The sequence below is a fragment of the Bufo gargarizans genome, chromosome 3, assembly GCF_014858855.1.
Source record: "Bufo gargarizans isolate SCDJY-AF-19 chromosome 3, ASM1485885v1, whole genome shotgun sequence".
NCBI lineage: Eukaryota > Metazoa > Chordata > Amphibia > Anura > Bufonidae > Bufo > Bufo gargarizans.
In genome coordinates, this window is record NC_058082.1 from 468,990,394 (window position 1) to 469,009,974 (window position 19,581).

General features: G+C 41.4%; 1 protein-coding gene across 1 annotated transcript; it reads left to right on the forward strand.

The window, feature by feature from the left end:
- The first annotated feature begins 1,055 nt into the window (after window positions 1-1,055).
- LOC122931681 (receptor-interacting serine/threonine-protein kinase 4-like) lies at window positions 1,056-10,881 on the forward strand. Its single transcript, XM_044285749.1, has 9 exons — window positions 1,056-1,231; window positions 2,237-2,528; window positions 2,935-3,083; window positions 3,617-3,666; window positions 4,729-4,887; window positions 5,198-5,304; window positions 5,945-6,197; window positions 6,810-7,703; window positions 10,850-10,881. The coding sequence occupies exons 1-9, from the start codon at window positions 1,056-1,058 to the stop codon at window positions 10,879-10,881; spliced, it is 2,112 nt and encodes a 703-aa protein (XP_044141684.1).
- The last annotated feature ends 8,700 nt before the right edge of the window (window positions 10,882-19,581 follow it).

Genomic DNA, 19,581 nt, shown 5'->3' on the forward strand with positions numbered 1-19,581 from the left:
CAAAATACGGACACCGGCAATGTGTGTTTCACATTTGGCAGACCGCACATCGCCGGCACTCTTATAGAAAATGCGGACAAGAATAGGACATGTTCTATTTTTTGGAGGAACGGAAGTGAGGATCCGGAAGTGTGGATCCGCAAATGTGGATGCGGACAGCACATTCCGACCCCTATAAAAAATATAGTGTAGCAATTTTGTGAAATATGACAAGTCTTACCACAAGAATAACAAGAATAACACGTTTTCTAATTCCTTTCTCTTTGTGCTGGGCAATACCTTGCAGTGTGACCCACATGTCCACACACAAAGCACTTAACCTTATTGTCCTTTTCCTGTAACTCACTAACAGAAAGCGACAATACTTCGCAATATGACCCGGCCGACTACAAGAAAAGCATTTCACTGGCTTATACTGAACATAAGGCTTAAATCCACCATTTGTATTAAAAGTTCTAACAGAAGACACTTGGACCCTGTTCTTCTGTGTCTCACACCTTTCTCTTTTACATTGATCAACCTGATTTGTGCTGGAGGAAGCAGTCGGCCCAACAATATGGCTTCCTGCTGCCTTCAGCCTCTCAGTAAGCTCCTCATTTTAAACTTTTAAACCCTTGTTCTCTGCTACAATTAGCTGATTACTAACAGACACAACAGCAGCAGTTTTAGCAGAAACTTTTAATGCTTCAATATCTCTAGTTAGCACTTTCACATGATCTTCTACATTTTCCTTTTGTTCTCTCATAGCTCCATATAACTCATCCAGACAATCAACTTTGTTATGTAGAATTTTGTATTTGAATTTGAATGGGAGAGTCCATCCGCCTTTAGGATGCCTTAGAAATGTAAATGATTGTAAACACTACTGTAGACTTCCTGATTAACAATACAGAAGGCTTCTCTACAACAATTGACGCATGAATATTAATTATCTCCTATATCAAGAGTATATAAAGAGACAGAAACTGATGAACACACCTTATTCACCTGGACAGGGAGCTACAGGCTTCACACAGTCAGAGCTGCCAGAGAGCAGGAGACAGGCTAGCAGCACCATGGACAAGAAGGTCTCTTCCTCATGGGACATGGGGCTCCTAAGGACTTTCGACTCAAAAGAGTTCTGTGGATGGGAGATGATAGGATCAGGAGGCTTTGGACAGGTCTACAAGGTGAAGCACATCTCCTGGAAGACATGGTTGGCCATTAAGTGTCCTCTGCATGTGGATGAGAAGTAAGTGTCAGAGGCTCAAGGGTGGCAGATAAAGGGTTAAAGGTTTCTTGCTACATGGTATCTTGCACTGGGGGCAGGAGCACTGACTGTATCACTCTGTGCGGAGTGTTACATTGTGTTTGTAAATAGAAACATTGGAAGATTCTAAACAGGAAACAGTAAGGGTGCAGCTTGGGCAGGGAGTGGAGGAGGCACTTGGGGGGGGCAAAGATGCTTTCTTGGGGGGTTTGTGCAGTATTGTTGCTGTGACGTGTTTGCAGACAGAAACATTGGAAGGTTCTGTTCAGGAAGTAATAGGGTGCAGCTTGGGCAGGGAGTGGAGGAGGCACTGCAGGGAATTGTTCAATTTGCTATGAAAGGTCCATTTCTGTTGATCAGTTATCAAATGTGAACAGTATCGAATGGATGTAAAAAACGACTATGTGACGATCGAGATCTCTAAATCAGTGATTGCTCCGGGTTAGGTATGGGGCCCTTTTTAGGGGCTTGCTGTCGGTCTGCAAAAAGTCACGTTTATGTTTGTTGTGATATCGATAAGCAATACAATTCATACCGATGTAGCAGAGCTGAGTTTGTCACTTGGTACAATTCATTGAGATCTCACAAGAGGCCATTTTTGTAACTTCCAATGATTTTAATAGAACGGTTGGTTTAATAGCAGTAAGTGCAGAGGTTAGCCGGACCCTGACGTGGCTCCGGCAGTCGCCCAGCTGCAGCCTGGTCTGATATTCTCAGGACTGGGTGTGATATTCTCAGGACTTGTCGCAGAACCGCTGTTATTTTACTGTGCTAAAAATGCTGGAAAAAATCAAAAATTCTAGTTAGAATTAAAAATTGGAAATTTTCATTCAGTTTCTTTTTTCATATACTTAAATATATTTTTATAATTTTTTTAGTTTTATAATTAGCCATGGACCGAAAACAAAAATCCCCCCTTCCTAATTAAAAATGTATGTACTTATGTTCTGTGCACATCTGATCTCCGGTTCCTCATTGTCCCCACAGAGAACGTTTTGAGCTGGTTGAAGAGGCCAAGAAGATGGAAATGGCCAAATTCCGTTGTATCTTGCCTGTCTACGGGATCTGCAGTGACCCAGTTGGTCTTGTCATGGAATATATGGAGAATCGATCTCTGGAGAAGTTCTTGGCTGCTGAACACCTGCCATGGGACTTGAGGTTTAGGATTATTCATGAGACGGCGGTGGGGATGAACTTCCTTCATAGCATGAACCCTCCTCTACTTCATCTTGACCTAAAGCCAGCGAATATCCTGCTTGATGGACATTACCACGTCAAGGTATGGGTATATAAGTTCATACCAAAACTGCATGACATAAGGATGCCTTTAGAGAGGGGTAGGCCCCATAGCAAATATTAAAATTCTGACCAGCCTGGCCCCACAGTTACGCCCATGTAGACACATCTTCTCCAGGAGGTTAGTGTTAGTTTAACTTGGAACTGGAACTCTTCCTCTTCTGATAAAACTTGTTCTTGCAAGTCCCGAGCACTTTGTACACTCAGCCCATGTCTACAAAGTGGCCTCTGTAACCTACACACCTTGGATTAACTTCAGTTTTCTTTGCAACACTTTTTTTCTCCTCAAAGGAACTTTTTTTCTGTTTTTCTGGATTTTTAGGTTTTGGTGAAGATTTTTATTACGTTTGATGTCCCTTCTCATCCACATTCATTTTTGTTTACTGTAGATATCAGATTTTGGACTTGCCCAGTGGAACGGCTTGTCAAATTCCCATGAGTTGAGCTTGGACGGGATCTGTGGGACCATCGCCTACCTCCCACCGGAACGCTTCATGGAGAGGAATAGGAGCCTCGACACCAAGCATGATGTATACAGGTAAGCAAGCCACCACTTTCTAAACCTTTGGCAAAAAGTTGACGTTGCAGAACTAGAGCTGATAGCCCATCCACATGACCACACTTCTTGTCCTGTACTTTGATACTTCAGTCTGGTCATCGCCTGGACCCAAATCCTCCTCCTCCTCCCTTGTTGTTATCCTAATAGCACTAGGTGGACATTGATGTGGCTGGTGATATGGGGACTCATTGTACAACCCTATGACGAGGCTTGACTAGTAGACCACTGGACAGGTAGTTCTGTCATGGGGACAAGGGACCTTCAGGCTGCTATTTTGTAACAGTGAGAGTTCTTCAGATAATGCATGGAGGGCGCACCTTTAGGTGATCTTCTGGCAGGACTTGATCACGCACAGTCAGTTTAGTTCCTGGGGGCTGGAATTGTGAAATTTATCAAATCATTTTTCAAAAATTTGCAAATGTAGTGACTACCTGTAGAGCAATGTGACATGAAGAATCGTTTTCCATGCCTTGGATTTCTAAAGTATAATTCTGGTTTTCTTTCTTCTCCAGTTTCGCAATTGTCATCTGGGGAATCCTCACCCAGCAGAAGCCCTTTGCAGGTAAGTCGTCAGACTGATAAATAACATGGGCTGTAGACCAAGATGTGGCATTGGCTTTGTTTAACGTGGTTGTAGGAGATTGGATAAAAAAGGTCTGAGTTTTTATTTCCGGACACAGCTCCACACTTGTCCATAGGCTGTGTCTGGTATTGTGGCTTTCACTTGGATGCGACTGAACGGCAATATCAGACCCGACCACTAGGCATGAGGGGGGAGCTGTTTCTTGGGGAAAAGACAGACCGTTTCCTAATCTCTTTATTTACTGTATAATGAAATAGTCAACAACTTTCTAGAATGCTTTATATATCAGTTCCTCACCATTTCCAAGATCTCTGCTTGCTGTTGACGAATGCTTGTCATCTATGTGCAGAGGCTGAAAATGTGTCATGATCACACATCAGAGCACTATAATTGTTTTACTTCTGTTTAGTTTGACCTGATTCCGATGGGTTTTCAACCCCTGGATGTTATCAAGAATGCTTTCATTAATTGACAGCAAGCAGAGATGAAAGCATATAGGATAGCTGCACATTTGATTCGATTAGGAAGAAAAATTATAATATCACAGTCGTTCCAGAAACAGCGCCACAATTGTCCAATGGCTGTGTCTGGTATTGCAACTGAACCCAAATCAAGTGAATCTTGAAAAGTATATTAGAAAGTTGCAGGGGGTCAACGAAAATAGTGCCACACTTGTCCACAGGTTGTGTGTGGCATTGCAGCTCAGCTGTATAGTCAATACCACACACAACCTGTGGACAAGTGTGGCTCTTTTTTCGTTGACCCCCTGCAACTTTCTAATATACTTTTCAAGATTCACTTGATGGAGTCACCAGTGGAGCTGAGATGCAATACCAGACCCAACCCATGGAACAGGGGTAGTTGTTGGAAGATCCCTTTAAATCTTCAAAGACTCTCACGCTGATCTAGTTTTGGAGAGTGACTCCCTGCATGTTCAGCACTTTCCCGGAGGTTGTCTTGCTACCATTGGATGTTTTGACAGGCCGTGATAATTTGTAAAAATTGTTTACGATTTTTGATTTTTATTTTTTAACTTTCTAGAAGAGAAAAACATTTTGCATATTATGATGAAAGTAGGAGACGGTCTGCGCCCCGACTTATCGCAGATACCGAGGGCTCGACCCCAACAGTGCGACGAGATGATCAAACTGATGCAGCAGTGCTGGCAGGACAAGCCCATCAGACGGCCAACATTTCAAGGTAGGTGATGTCAAGTGATATTCCTCTTAAAGGAGTTGTCTCACCTCTTTCCTTATGTCCTTTTTGGGCATCCCATTTATTTAGCATAGCCAAATTAGACACAGAGATCTGTCTAGGAGCTGTATACACAAAACAGCAGGTTTTTAATGCAGATGCAACATGGTAGCAAATGTATGCATACCCGGTGAAGGCACCGTTCATGTGGTTCTTTGTAGAGGCCAATGCCAACCAGTAGCCTGTTAACACCTATACTCCTGGGGTGTCATACTGCAAAAATAATACATTTTATTTTTTTCCACCTTTCCGCTAGAAATTACCTCAGAGACAGAATTACTGTGTACAAAACATGAAGACGAGTCAATTTCAGAGATGGATCAAGAATTGGTTGCCCAAGCAACTGCGAACACCAAAGAGGAGGTAAGTGATGATGCTCTTGTGCAATCTATGGTCCTCCTGGCATGCCTCAAAAACACAAAATTTTTCATGGGGTTGTCCTGGACATTTTTGTAAGGGTATTTTTTTGGGCAGACTTTTTGGACAATTTATAATATTTCTCAAAATACTATAAACAGTCTGGTAGGTCCATACAAGAATACATGACTTTGTACTGTCCCCCAGCTGTCATAGTGAAGGATACCGGCTGCCCCAGTAAACATACTCACTGTACATCCTTCGTGTCCATGGCCTGCAAGATGGCGGCAGTAACGTGACCACTTCTTGACCCTGTTCCTGGCTACTAGTATTTCCGCACAGGCGCCGAACAGCAAGTCACAAAGTAGTCATCATGAAGAAGACACATCGACAGTGCATGCGCAAATACAGGCAGCAGAATCCGGACTCCACTCCATTAACACTACTTGGTTTGACATATCTACAGGACTGAGAACCTCTAGGGACATTTATATACATGTGACTGATCTCGGCCTCTCCTAATATAGTCGCCCTACAATTTAATAATTATGTTCCCCTTGTGAGAGTCTACATTTGCTTAGTAAGGTTAGTCCTGAAGATGCACGTACTGATCGTTCTATACTTTTTTTTTTTTTTTACTATTCAGGATTTGGCCAACCTGTCAGAACCCAAAGGATATCCAATGTATGAGAAAGACTACAGTCTCTCCGAGCTTCTCTCCCAACTGGATTCTGGGATTTCACAAACCATAGAAGGGTCAGAGAGCTTGTGTCACAGTGCTTCTGAGCCGGAGCTGGCACCTAGCGACAAGTGCCTCTCCAGAATCTCCTCCATTGACTCGGCATTCTCGTCCAGAGGCTCTCTCAACTTGTCCTTCGAAAAGGATGGCTTTGTAAAAGGTAGGTTGGCATAAAATTAGTAGATACAATGACAGTGAGTTATCCATGCACTTTCAAGTGGTTTCTTCATAAAGACAACCCGTGTCTATATGTCCTCCTAGGGCATACAGACGTCATAGAGGGACTCACCCACTTGGGATCCCCTCTATGAGCCAGGATGAAGAGACATTGTATGAGAGTGGCTCCTATTCTGGCAAACTTGATCCATCCTTGATGTCCAGTTGGTCACCTGAAAGGCCACCATTTAATACTTAATTTCTCCTGCAATGGGCACTGCTAACTAGGGAGGTGGGGAATATGGAAGAACAATACTACATTTCCACTGTAAGGGACCTGTGGCAGCATTGGTTAGACCACAGTTAGCTAGACCCATATAGGCCAGTTTATTGTCAGGGTGGTCTCATTCTAAGAAGAGGTTGTCTGGGACTGCTAGGATCATTTGTGATAAGCTATTCTGCAGGGAAACCTGTTAGCAAGAGTTCTCCTGCAGCTGTAGCACTAGGGAAGTGAAGAATTACGGTACATGGTGCTCATCCACATCAATGTGAATATCAAGTATTTCATATTATAAAATTCTAATGTGATTATTTCTTCTTTTTTTTCCAAATGCAGACCTTAATACCACAGAGATCCAGAAAAAGAAACTGATTGACGCCATTGTCGCCGGAGACGATGCTAAGCTTCTTAAGATCCTCCAGCCTCGAGATGTTCAGTTAGTGTTGGAAGGGAGGTCAAGCCTTCTTCACTTGGCAGTCGAGAACGGACAGGAGGGGTGTGCCAAAATGCTTCTCCTTTACAATTCCAGCCCCAATATGACCAACTTGAAAGGTTCTACTCCACTCCACATTGCTGCTGAAAAGAAACTGAAAGGTTTTGTGGAACTACTCCTTTCAAAGAAGATCAACATCAATGCGAAGGATGAAGATCACTTAACAGCACTTCATTTTGCTGCCCAAAATGGAGATGAGGTTATAACTCGATTGCTCCTGGAGAAGAACGCCTCTTTGAGTGAGGTTGACAGTAAAGGCCGAACACCTCTTCACGTGGCTTGCCAGCACGGTCAAGAAAGTATTGTCCGACTTTTCATACGACGGGGCGCAAACATAAATGTCCCAGGACTGAAGAACTGGGTGTCCTTACACTATGCGACTTGGCAAGGTCATCTAAATATTGTGAAGCTTCTTGCCAAGCAATGCAAGGCCAATCTGAACTGCCAGACATCCGACGGAAGAACACCGTTGCATTTAGCGGCAAAAAGAGGACATTACCGAGTGGCTCGAATCCTGGTGGAACTTGGTTGTGACGTAAATATTCCAAATATGCAGTTGAAGACACCTCTACACATTGCGGCTGAGACGGGTCATACCTGCACGGCCCGACTCCTTATCCATCATGGTGCCAACATCAGCGCTACTACTGTAGAGGGCTACACTGCCTTAGACCTGGCCAACCACTACCGGCATTATTCTGCTGTTAAGCTTCTGATGGATGCAAGACCAAATCTCAATTGTTAGGGATCCATACTATTTGTGGAAAACGCATGACATGAAATTGTAGGATTGAGAAATATCCCACAGATTTCATAATAGGATGATAATTTCTCTTCTCCTGTAACTATCAATTATATTCCATCTGGAAGCAAATCACCTTGTGTGGTTATGGTTGGCACACCTGGAGTTTGAAAAATATCAGTGGAAATATTGCATTCACGTTGCTACCTGAGAATGGGTCATTGACCACAAGAACATTCTGATGAGAAAGGAAACATCTACAGTGGCGACCGTTCATTAAAGGGAGTCTGTCACCACATTTTGACATCATAGACCGCTTACATGTAGCATAACTGTAGATGATTCAAATGGTATCTTTGTTGTGTTGTTGTAAAACAGACTTTTATTCATATGTAAATGAGGGCTCGCAAGTGCCCAGGGGTGGCGTTCACTTCTTCGGAGCCCAGGCTGCTCTGCCTCTTTTGCTCATATCCCCGCCCCAGCCTCTGCCTGCCCTTCTCTTCCCTTGCGTCCTCCTTCTCTCCCAGTGAGATCCCGCGCCTGGGCTCTCCCTCGCTGGGCCGAGGCATGCACACTGCAATGCCCATTGTGGGCACGGCACCACTGACGCTAATGCGCATGTGCCGGCCAGCGGCAAGGAGGCGGACCAGAGGTGGGCAGGAGAAGAGGAGGAAAGCCGAGCTGCTGTCTGGAGCCTGTCACAGAGAGGTAAGTACATCCCCTAGACCCTTTCACACTACCTTTGGGGGCCACTGGGGGGACATAAGTACAGCTTGGTGCCACGATTTTTGGGGCACATATCTACCTTTCGGGGGCCACTAGGGGACATAACTACCGTTTAGGGCCACTGTTACTGTGGGTGGACGTGGGTGGGGGATATTTTTACTGCGGAGGCCACAGTGGGGGACATATATATACACGCATGAAATGGGACAACACTCCAAGTTTACTGGTGCCGCCGAACCTTTTTTCTCTCTCTATATATAAAATTGTATAAATTATATAAAATTATTATTCTTATTTCGCAGATCCGCTCTTGTACTGGACTACGACATTTTGTCGGACTAATCGAAAGAGTCAAGTGGAATTTATTAATAATAAAATGGTAAAAGAGGGCTGTAGTTGGGGAGTGTTTATTTCAATAAAGGTTTTTTCCCCATCAAGGTTTGTTTTGCACATTTTTCTGGGTATGTGTTAGTTATGGAAGCCCCTGGTAGAGACCTTTATAACTATCACCGGGTCTTAGTGTTGGCCAGCGGTGGTCTTCAGGGCTAACATTAACCCCCTCCACCTCTAATACCCCGGTACCCAAAGCCTCAGGGGTACCGGGAAGAGCCTGGGTGCCGTCAGGAGTAGAACCATTTTATCAGATGGTTGTGATCTTGAGGCGGCTGCGGGCTTGTATTATTAGGGTGCACGTGATTTAACACGAGTCCGTAAGAGATGGTCTCGCCCCCAACACTCACACCTGCATTATCCCCTGAAGATGCTGGTTACACAGCGAAACATGTTGGGATGCAGGGTGTCTGAGTGTTAAGTTTTAGGCAGTGAATAGCGGGCAAAGCTCAAATATAGGAGCAGATATACAAAGTGACACAGTGGCAGCAGATATAGGTATAACACAGGCCAAGAATAGTAGCTGATAGGAAATAAGAGGCGCATAGAAGCAGCAGAGGCTGTGGTAACAACGAATAGAAACACAGTAAGGATTATATCCTCGACCCTAGAGACCAGGGTAATGATTTAAAATATAGGAGCGCCTCTTCCCCCCCCCCTAAAAATTATACAAGGGATGAAAGTAGCAATTTTGATATACTAATAGGCCAGTAATAACTGTGATACACGCATTTATATAAGAAATAGAAAATAATATAAACAATAAGACTTGATATAGTGAAAATAAAGGACAATCTGTATCAAATAAAACAATAAAAGTGAAGTTTTAAATTAAAAAACAGTACTTGATCCAAAAATAAAACGTTGACATGTACTGTGAGGTCAAATGTTATAAAATTGTAAATAATGAGTGGGACAGTCACAAATCCCAATAGATTATAGACCTCTTCAATTACTGTTACTTTTGTTAAGCCATTAAGGTGATATGGCAGGATTTTTGTCCAATCAACCCAATAGCCAAAACTACCTCTCGGAAGCGAACAAGGTATTCTCTACAGAAAGTCTTCCTATTAATACTCAAGATATTACACAGGCATTTAGAGAAATTAATAGAACATACAAAAAATATATTAAATCTATCTGGGAAATTACAAGTTTGGAAACATACTTACAACAAAAAATTGTATACAGGGGTATGAGAGTGAACATCATCCCCAACTCACACCAGGAAGATACTGAATTCATCAGAGGCTGGGAATCCCTATTAACTGACAATTCACTCCGTATGCAAGCATACATCTTGGAATACAAGAAGAAACAACTAATTAAGGTGTCAGCCCAGCTAGAAAAAGAGACACAAGAAATACAAAAACTAAGGTCCCAGACAGAATTTAGTTCCCTAGAAGTTAAATTACAAAAAAACTTTGAAAACGTACAAACTGAGGTGAAGGAGAGGAAGCACCGTAAATACATCAGGGACAAGAGAGACTTTGAGACAGGCCAGATATATAGTAAACCCAATAGTCAGTCATCATACATTGGTAGGACAGAGTATAAACAATATACAGATATCTCTGAATCTGAAGCATCTGAGTCTGAAGGGAGCATCTCCAAAACAAATAGGAGAGGAAAAGGTAGATCTAGGAGGGGGGGGGGGGGGGGGGGGGTACCAACAAAGGAGATATCCTCAGTCCAAAAACACCAACCAGGAATGGCAACAGAGTCAATATCGGGTACAAAATATTCAAGGGCCAAACACAAATCCACAAATATCATTGCCCTGTTTGCAGCCTGCCTCTACATCAGTAACTCCATCATTCACACAAACCAATGTGTCCCAAATGATGGCACCCAATACCCAGATTCCTTTTTTAATGTCGGGTATACAACTCAGGGGCCGAGACAAATGGGGGTACAGTCAGAAAGTGTAAAGACTAAAACAACAATGCAGATTGTAAATAGGTCCTCTGTAACATTAAAACCTGAGCATGAATCCCTGATACAGAAGAGACTATGATATACCCGAACTCCAAGATTTGACTGTTTCACATAGGTGAAAGACATCCATCTATTCGCCCAAAAACTTGCATTACATAAAGATTTTAAGGAGAAGGACGACCATGGAAATGGGGCAGGAAGTGGGGAGAAACAAGTATTGGAGATGCTAGAAGAGCTATATAGGGAAGGAGCGGGCGAGATAATAAGACCTGTTGCCCCCTTTAGTAACATGCGCCCCAAATTAAAATACACCCCACCAATTGCAAGATTCACAAATATTCAAACCTTTGTGAACTTAGTGACAGGTGACCTGGAAAAGATAGAGAAAAAAAAGAATGAGATGGGGGAGAATTCATCCCTAGAAGAGAAGAGGGCTATTGGAGACATTACAGAGCGACAAGACCTTACAATAAAACCCTCAGATAAGGGGGGAAATGTAGTCCTGAGGAACACAGAGGAGTACATTGGGATGGTGATGAGATTACTGTATGATAATACAACCTCTAAAAAGCTAGAGAGCAACCCTACAGAAAGATACAATAAAGATCTAAAAAAGATATTGATGGAAGCAAGAGGGAAAGAACTAATCACGAAAGAAAAGTACAAAATCCTGTATAAACCACATCCGACTATAGCGTCATTTTACGCTTTGCCAAAAATCCACAAAAAACATGAACCTATACCCGGAAGACCTATAGTTTCAGGTAACAACAGCATGTGTGAGGGCATAAGCACATATGTAGACGCCATTATAAAACTATTTGTACAGACCCTTCCCTCATATCTCAAAGATACCAGCGATACAGTCGTAAAGCTACAAGAAATACATGTAAATGATAATACCCTGATAGCGAGCCTAGACGTTGAGGCCTTATACACCAGTATACATCACGAATTAGGGATAAAGGCAGTAGAGTCTTTATACACTAAAGGTACACAGTTTCACGAGCACAATAATTTTGTTATCACTTTATTACGTTTTCTCCTCACACATAATTATTTTATATTTAATGGGCAATATTATTTACAGATCACTGGTACCGCGATGGAGGACGGTATGTGCACCTAGTTTTGCAAATTTATTTTTGGGGTGGTGGGAAGACAAACATGTATTTATAGAACAAAACTCACAGCACATGGATCACATAATGTATTGGGGCAGGTATATAGATGACGTTTTGATTTTTTGGAACGGCACTATATCACAATTTGATAAATTCCCTAAGGGCCTTAATGAAAATGACGTAGGCCTACAATTTACAGCTGAGATTCATGAGAAGTCTCAACTTTCTTGACCTAAAGATCTATATAGGAAGGCAACAGCAAGTAACAGCCTCCTCCATTGGGAGAGCTGCCACCCAAAACCAAGGCATACCTGTAGCTCAATACTTGAGAGCAAAAAGAAATAGTACCAACGAGCTAGCCTTCGAAGAGGAATGTAAAATACTATACCAGAGGTTTTTGGACAGGGGGTTCCCTAGAAAGATACTGTATAGAGCCTATAACACAGTTAAAAAGATGGAGAGAGATAGTCTGTTCAAGAGGAAGGAACCAAAAAATGAAAAAACAATACGCTGTATAGGTACCTTTGACTATCAACATCAAAAAGTCTATGGGATCCTCAAAAGATATTGGCACATTTTAAGATCAGACAAAGACCTAAGGGAAGTACTGCCTAGCAGCCCATCAGTACCATATAGGAGGGGAAAAAACATAAAAGATGTAATGGTACACAGTCACTTTCAAAAAAAGATATGCACAAAAAAGAACTGGCTATCCACACAGTACATGGTGCAAAAAAAAAGATTTTACAAACCCCCACGATGGGAAAAAATATACTATCAAAGAATGCATTAATTGCAAAACGTCCCAAAATCTATGTAGGACAAACGATACAGGAACTGAGAAGGAGAATTTCCAAACATCTAAGTACTCTCAACACTGATGATGTTACACCCCTAGTAAGACACATCAACAAACACCATAAGGGTAATCCAACAGATGTAGAAATCTGGGGAATACAGAAGGTTAAGCTAGGCCCCAGACAGGGAGATGTAGATAATAAACTGCAACAGGAAGAGGCTAAGTGGATATATCGGCTAAAATCCCTGTCACTGATTGGAATAAATGAGGGGTTTACCTTCTCACCATTCCTATAGAACAATATAACAGTAATAAGAAAAAAGAATATAAGAAATCATCTTAACAGAACAAATAATAATAGAAAATAGACATGAAAAGAATAGAGGTAGAAAAGACCATCTAAAAAAAATACATAACTGAAAGAAAAACAAAAATACTTACCAGGAACATTGATGAGAGTGTCCATCTTATTGGGCGGGACGTCTACCATGGTGGGGGCCATTGGAGAGGGGTATTTCCAATCTATTAATCAGAGATCTGGAGAAAATATGGAAAAGCGCAATGAATTCAAAATATTGAAGATAAAGGAAAACTAATATACCTATTAAAAATATATAAAGTGATGCCAGACAAGGAAATCTCTCAACGAGTGGAAAAATAAGCCCCCATATCCATATATATATACCATGGGAGAAAGTATTCATGATCGACAAGAGAAAATAGAAAGTGATCATAAAAAGAAGTCAAGCTTTAGAATGGATCTACTCAAAAATTATAACAATGCAGGCACTATGAAGAATTGGTGCAGGCAGAAAACGTGCAGGATGAATACATAAGAATTACTAAGTAGGCCCAGTGATGAAAAAGAATGGGGCACAAGCACCTGAGTAGACGATACAAAGAGAAAAACCCAGTAAAGGGTTTAAAGTCCTTGCGACTGCGCCAGTACAAGCCTAAGATACAGGGGGACAAGCAGCGATGAAAAGATACAAAGTGCACGCGCATGCGCGAGATATGTGAAGATAGTATCGTGATGGTATGGATGCTGAGAAACGAATGTCCGAGTCCGCGCGCATGCACGAACATAACAAAGACATCGCGAGAATGCGAACAAGAGGTGTGAGGAAGAATAGGTAAGTTCAGACGCATGCGCGAATTCCCATTGTGAGTCATCAAATCATGATGGCTTGTAACCAATCAGGAAATAGAAGGCGCGGGAAAAGTAAAAGAGGAAAGATGACGTATCGGAATGTCACTGGAGCACAAGAGCACGTGATTTAACACGAGTCTTTAAGAGATGGTCTCGGCCCCCAACACTCACACCTGAAGACGCTGGTTACACAGCGAAACATGTCGGGATGCAGGGTGTCTGAGTGTTAAGTTTTAGGCAGTGAATAGCGGGCAAAGCTCAAATATAGGAGCAGATATACAAAGTGACACAGTTGGCACCAGATATAGGTATAACACAGGCCAAGAATAGTAGCTGATAGGAAATAAGAGGCGCATAGAAGCAGCAGAGGCTGTGGTAACAACGAGTAGAAACACAGTAAGGATTGTATCCTCGACCCTAGAGACCAGGGTAATGATTTAAAATATAGGAGCTCCCCTCCCCCCCTAAAAATTATACAAGGGATGAAAGTAGTAATTTTGATATACTAATAGGCCAGTAATATTTGCGAAACACGCATTTATATAAGAAATAGATAATCGGGCTGAGGAAATCATGGTTTCTCCTGGTCTCAACAACAAATTCAAAGGTGCATGTATGTGGACTGTGAAGAGTGACACCATGTCGTCCCGTAATATAAGTAAAATGCTGCAGGGCCCAGAAGGTCCCCAATAGATGTCTTTCACATGCAGGATACTTAATTTCCAGAGGAGTTGATACTTGTGACCCATAAGCAATGGGACGCCACCGTCAATTTTTTTCCTGGCATAAGAACGCTGATACTGCTTGATCTGTGGTCGCCACCTCTAGATGAAAAGTCTTTGCAGGATCTGGGGTGATCAAAGCCGTTGCCACCATAACAGCCCTTTTCAATGAATTAAAGGCGTCTGTGTGAACCTCAGTCCATTCCTTTCTGATGTCATCTTCTTTCACCTCCTATCGGTTATCTGAGAGTCTGTGGCCTGCCCAGAAACTGGATCTTGGTCTTGAGACGCCTCACCTGCTCACTCTAGTGTGGTTTACACACATTGTCTCCTTCTGCGTCTGCCTTCCTGCTACCAATTCTCCCTCTTCCAATCCTGCGGCATAGTATCTGAAGAAGGCCTGCGTGCCGAAACGTTATACGATATGAATATTGCCTCAAGTCAATTAAAAACCTGAATCAACATAATTGCAAACCAAATAAGCTGTAGTTGTATATTTCACTGCTATTCACACATTTTGAGTGCCCTTTGTTCTCTACCAATCAGCATATGGAAGAGATACAAGATCCTACAAGGCCTTTATCTGTGAGAATCAGAGTAAGACAAAAAGAGCCAGATACATACTAATGAAGAATACCCAGGTACAGTCGCCTGCCCGTCTCTATATCACACAAATAAATCCCTCATAATCTATATATATAACGCATATATTATTTCCCAAACCTGTATTTCTTACAGATTCCCCCACTAGTGGGCGAAAAACTCAGAGGAATGAGCCCTCTAAATACATAAAATATAGTCCATAATGATAACTTGACATGAGTGGTTGTTGTAATGGGGTTGGGCTGATACCTTTACTGTTGGAAGTGATAAGAATTACTGAGACAGACCCAACCTGACAACCATCAATCTAATTTCATGTTCTGTGAAGTTAAATTTGCACACATTCATATCATTCAGACACTTCAATGTATTGTGAATATGCACAATATGTGGCGATGCTAGCACTTGAATTCCATTTGCACAAATACAGCAATTTTTCTGAGGATTTTATAGATTATACTCTGGAGGTTACTCAATTTCTGATGTCTCACAATTATTTTTCATTCAACTCTATATACTATGTACAGATATCTGGTGTATCAATGGGTGCGAAGTACTCACCCTCCCTGGCCAATCTAACGATGTCCTATTGGGAGGAGGCATATGTATATAATATTAAAAATCCATTTGCGGAACATGTGGTGTGGTATGGCAGGTACATCGATGATATGCTCCTTATCTGGAGTGGTGATGTGCCTGCCATACAACACTTCATGCAATATCTGGAAAATAACACATATAATTTAAGATTCACATATACGGAACATCCGCAAAGTATCAATTTTCTTGATCTAACACTTACAGGAAAACCGAACCAGATCATACAAACTAAAACCTACCGCAAGGAAATAACAGGAAATACACTACTACGGGCAAATAGCCATCATCCCCTACACACAATAAAATCAATTCCTGTGGGAGAATTCACACGTGCCTACAGAAACTGCAGTACCGCAGCGGCTTTTGAAATAGAGGCTCAAACTATTAAAAATAGATTAAAACAAAGAGCATATCCAAACTGGATGATATCCAGAGGCCTAGCTATAACTAAAAAGAAAAATAGAGAAGATTTACTCTTTTCAACTCCTAAAAATAAAAATATCTCTAAACAGATATCAAAAAGTGAGAGTTCAGATATAAATGTAAATAAAAACGAAAAAGATAATTTACCTACACTCGTTTTGACGTACAGTAAGCAATTTGAAAAAATTCAACAAATTATTAAAAAATATTTACCTATTCTTCATGATGACGAAATATTGCACTGTGCGCTAAAACAAGGTTGTAGAATTGTGTCAAGACGGCCAAGAACTATAGGAAATGATTTATCACCCTCCATGTATATACATCGAAACAAATATAAACGGGATCCCTGGCTTATATACAAGGGTTTTACCAGATGCGGAAGTTTGCGCTGCCGCACTTGTACATACGCAGTAAATACCAAAACTTTTCACGATGCAAATAATTCACACATATATCCAATCAAATCTTATATTAATTGTAATTCTATAGGGGTGATATATATCATAAAATGTATAGCCTGTGACATGTTATATGTGGGATGTACCACTAGAAAATTTAAGGTCCGAATTTTGGAGCACCTCAACTACATAAAAAATCTGCACAGTGTGAACACATCCAATGCGGCTAAACACTTTATTTGCAAACACGAAAGCCAGGTGCGCAATTTCAAAGCCTTTGCAATTGAACAGGTGAAATTACCTAACAGAGGAGGAGATTTTAAACGTTTAGTGAGACTCAGAGAGGCTTTTTGGATTTTTAAGTTGAATACCAGACATCCAAATGGCCTCAATAAGAAAAATGAACTTATGTATTTCTACTAACTCATGACTCTCCTATTTTTTCACTTCTTTTCATCATAGCTATGTATGCATTTTTTCAATTCAATCAAGAGCAGTAATGGAGAAAAGGGATCCATGCCAGAATTAGCAACACAGCACTAACATGTGTGGATCCATACAAATAAGTTGGCTATATATAACCAATATGGTGTTCTGATGCTATCCTGACAATTGACATTCTTTGATAATTTTAATATGTTCACTGTTTTTATTTAATGGTTATTTTTCAATACATAATTTTGTAATAATCAGTGACTTTGTATAGATGCATGAATTTTCTATTGTGAAACACATGAGCAGTGCCTCACCTGGAAAACAAGAGGTTAAAATGTTCCCTGCCTCCTACACTCCCCCACCCCTCAGGTGAGGGGAAAGCAATTACATTTTTTAGTTCAGACTGGTATAAAGGTGCCAGAGGAGACACTGCTCATTGTTACGACTAAGAACTACTGTTCGAAACGCGTCAAGGTTGCTGCACTTGTGGGTGGATGTCCTGTTTATATGTCTACTGCCTGAATAAAAGACGAAGATTTTAGCTACCAAAATCGTGAGTGCTGGAATTTCATTGTGCTTTCATATCACTTCAATGTATTGTTTGCTCCACCGGCCACCTTATCAGACCTCGCACCGCACAAACAAGTTTTATATTCAACACAACAAAGTCCACACTCTCCGCTCTTTAATACCCTTGTGACCACCACCACCATTAGGCGAGCTCACACTGTTCCTTCGAGGCTCCTTCCGGTCGTCTGCTAGGATCTCACTTGACTGTGCTTGTTCCTTTATTCGGTGCCACTCTCACCATTAAGTCCATTTTCACAGTCTTTAGTCCATCACGGCCGTCTTATCGGACACATTTTTTGCTCACTGACGCACTGGTGTTGGAGCAGTCACTATTGAGGTTGGAGCAGAAATGAAAACATATTCACATAGGACATATGACGCCTGTGATACAAGATAACGGGATACTGGTGGCTTCAGGAATTATTACTAAACTAACCCGAATTAAGGTATTGCACTACCAGCCAATTGCTAAGGCTGTCCATGTCCCCTTTGTCTCAGCACTTCTATCAGCTCCAAGTTCTAAGACACACAAAACACAGTTTATTAAGGAAAGAGCTCATTTTGAGAAAAGATCTTTTGGAGGAACCTTGCGAAAATTTAGAAAACCCATAATGTAGTGTAAGTGTATCATATAATATTGCGTATTTGTCATATACTTGATTAACAAACTACAGTGTAATTATAGCTCCTGTGTGAGCTACAGACAACAGACAATGGATTTATTGAGACAGACCTTCCAAAACACACATAGACAACCAAACAACAAGTTGAAATAAAAATCCCAGATTGAATGCTGCTTCCTATACCATTATTTTTTCATGGATAACTTTGCTGGTATTAAAGGAGCATGCAATCTGATAACAAAATCATTAAACTAGCTGCCAGTGAGACCAATGCACAAAAAAGTCAAAGATATGCAGACTATTGCACCATCAGAATGTGTAAATGAGACAACGCCCAATTCACACCTGGCTACATTCCTAGAGAGGAGCGATTGTCCCCAAATACAATCCTCTCCATCACATTTGCCTCACAATAGCAGCTACTTTCTTCCACTACAGTGCAGGCTTTGGGGGGGGGGGGGGGAAATAAAACAAAAACAAAAATCTATTTAGATTTTAACCTCCTGACTGCATTAGATTATCAAATTTATGGACTTCTCCTTAAAAAAAGTAAAACAACTTAAACAATACAGAAAGGTCCTCTAATATCTAGTTATTGTCCACAAGGAAAAATACTGTGAAAACCGCACATCTCCAGGTTCTTCTGTAAATCTCTACGTTTCCCTGAAAGTCAAAACTAGTAAAATATTACTAACAACAGACAGAACTCCTCAAGAAAGGTTCAAATTAGGAGGCCCCTTTTCTGCTCTCTTAACACAATTTGGCGATTTTAAACCTTCACTTTCTGCTGGTCTTAGCTGCAAGTTAAGTTGCATTATTTCACTCTGTAGTTTTTCATTCTGGGCCCTGACCACATGAAATGGAACCCAGTGAGAAGGTCTTCGGCGCCCACATTGCCATTGTCTATACTTCCACCATGAGGCAGTATTTTCCCGCTCTTTTTCCTCAATTTTATGTTCACTCTCTTCAACTTTTGGGACCCTTGCTGCACCCTTTCACACATCCGTATGTTTTTTTTTTAGATCCGCAAATTGTGGATCCGCTAAATACGGACACCGGCAATGTGTGTTTCACATTTTGCAGACTGCACATCGCCGACAGTCTTATAGAAAATGCGGACAAGAATAGGACATGTTCTATTTTCTTGAGGAACGGAATTGCGCATCCGGAAGTGTGGATCTGCAAATGCCGTGTGAATGGACCCTTTATAGTGTAGCAATTTCTTGAAATATGACCAGTCTTACCACAAGAATAACACGTTTTCTAATTCCTTTCTCTTTGTGCTGGGCAATACCTTGCAGTGTGACCCACATGTCCACACACAAAGCACTTAACCTTATTGTCCTTTTCCTGTAACTCACTAACAGAA

What these genes read in the sequence shown, in the direction of transcription:
- LOC122931681 (XM_044285749.1), top strand. Translation starts at nt 1,056, where the DNA reads ATGGACAAGAAGGTCTCTTCCTCATGGGACATGGGGCTCCTAAGGACT. An exon ending in ATGGACATTACCACGTCAAG is followed by an intron (nt 2,529 to 2,934) that starts GTATGGGTATAT and finishes TGTTTACTGTAG; the next exon opens with ATATCAGATTTTGGACTTGC. An exon ending in AAAGGATGGCTTTGTAAAAG is followed by an intron (nt 6,198 to 6,809) that starts GTAGGTTGGCAT and finishes TTCCAAATGCAG; the next exon opens with ACCTTAATACCACAGAGATC.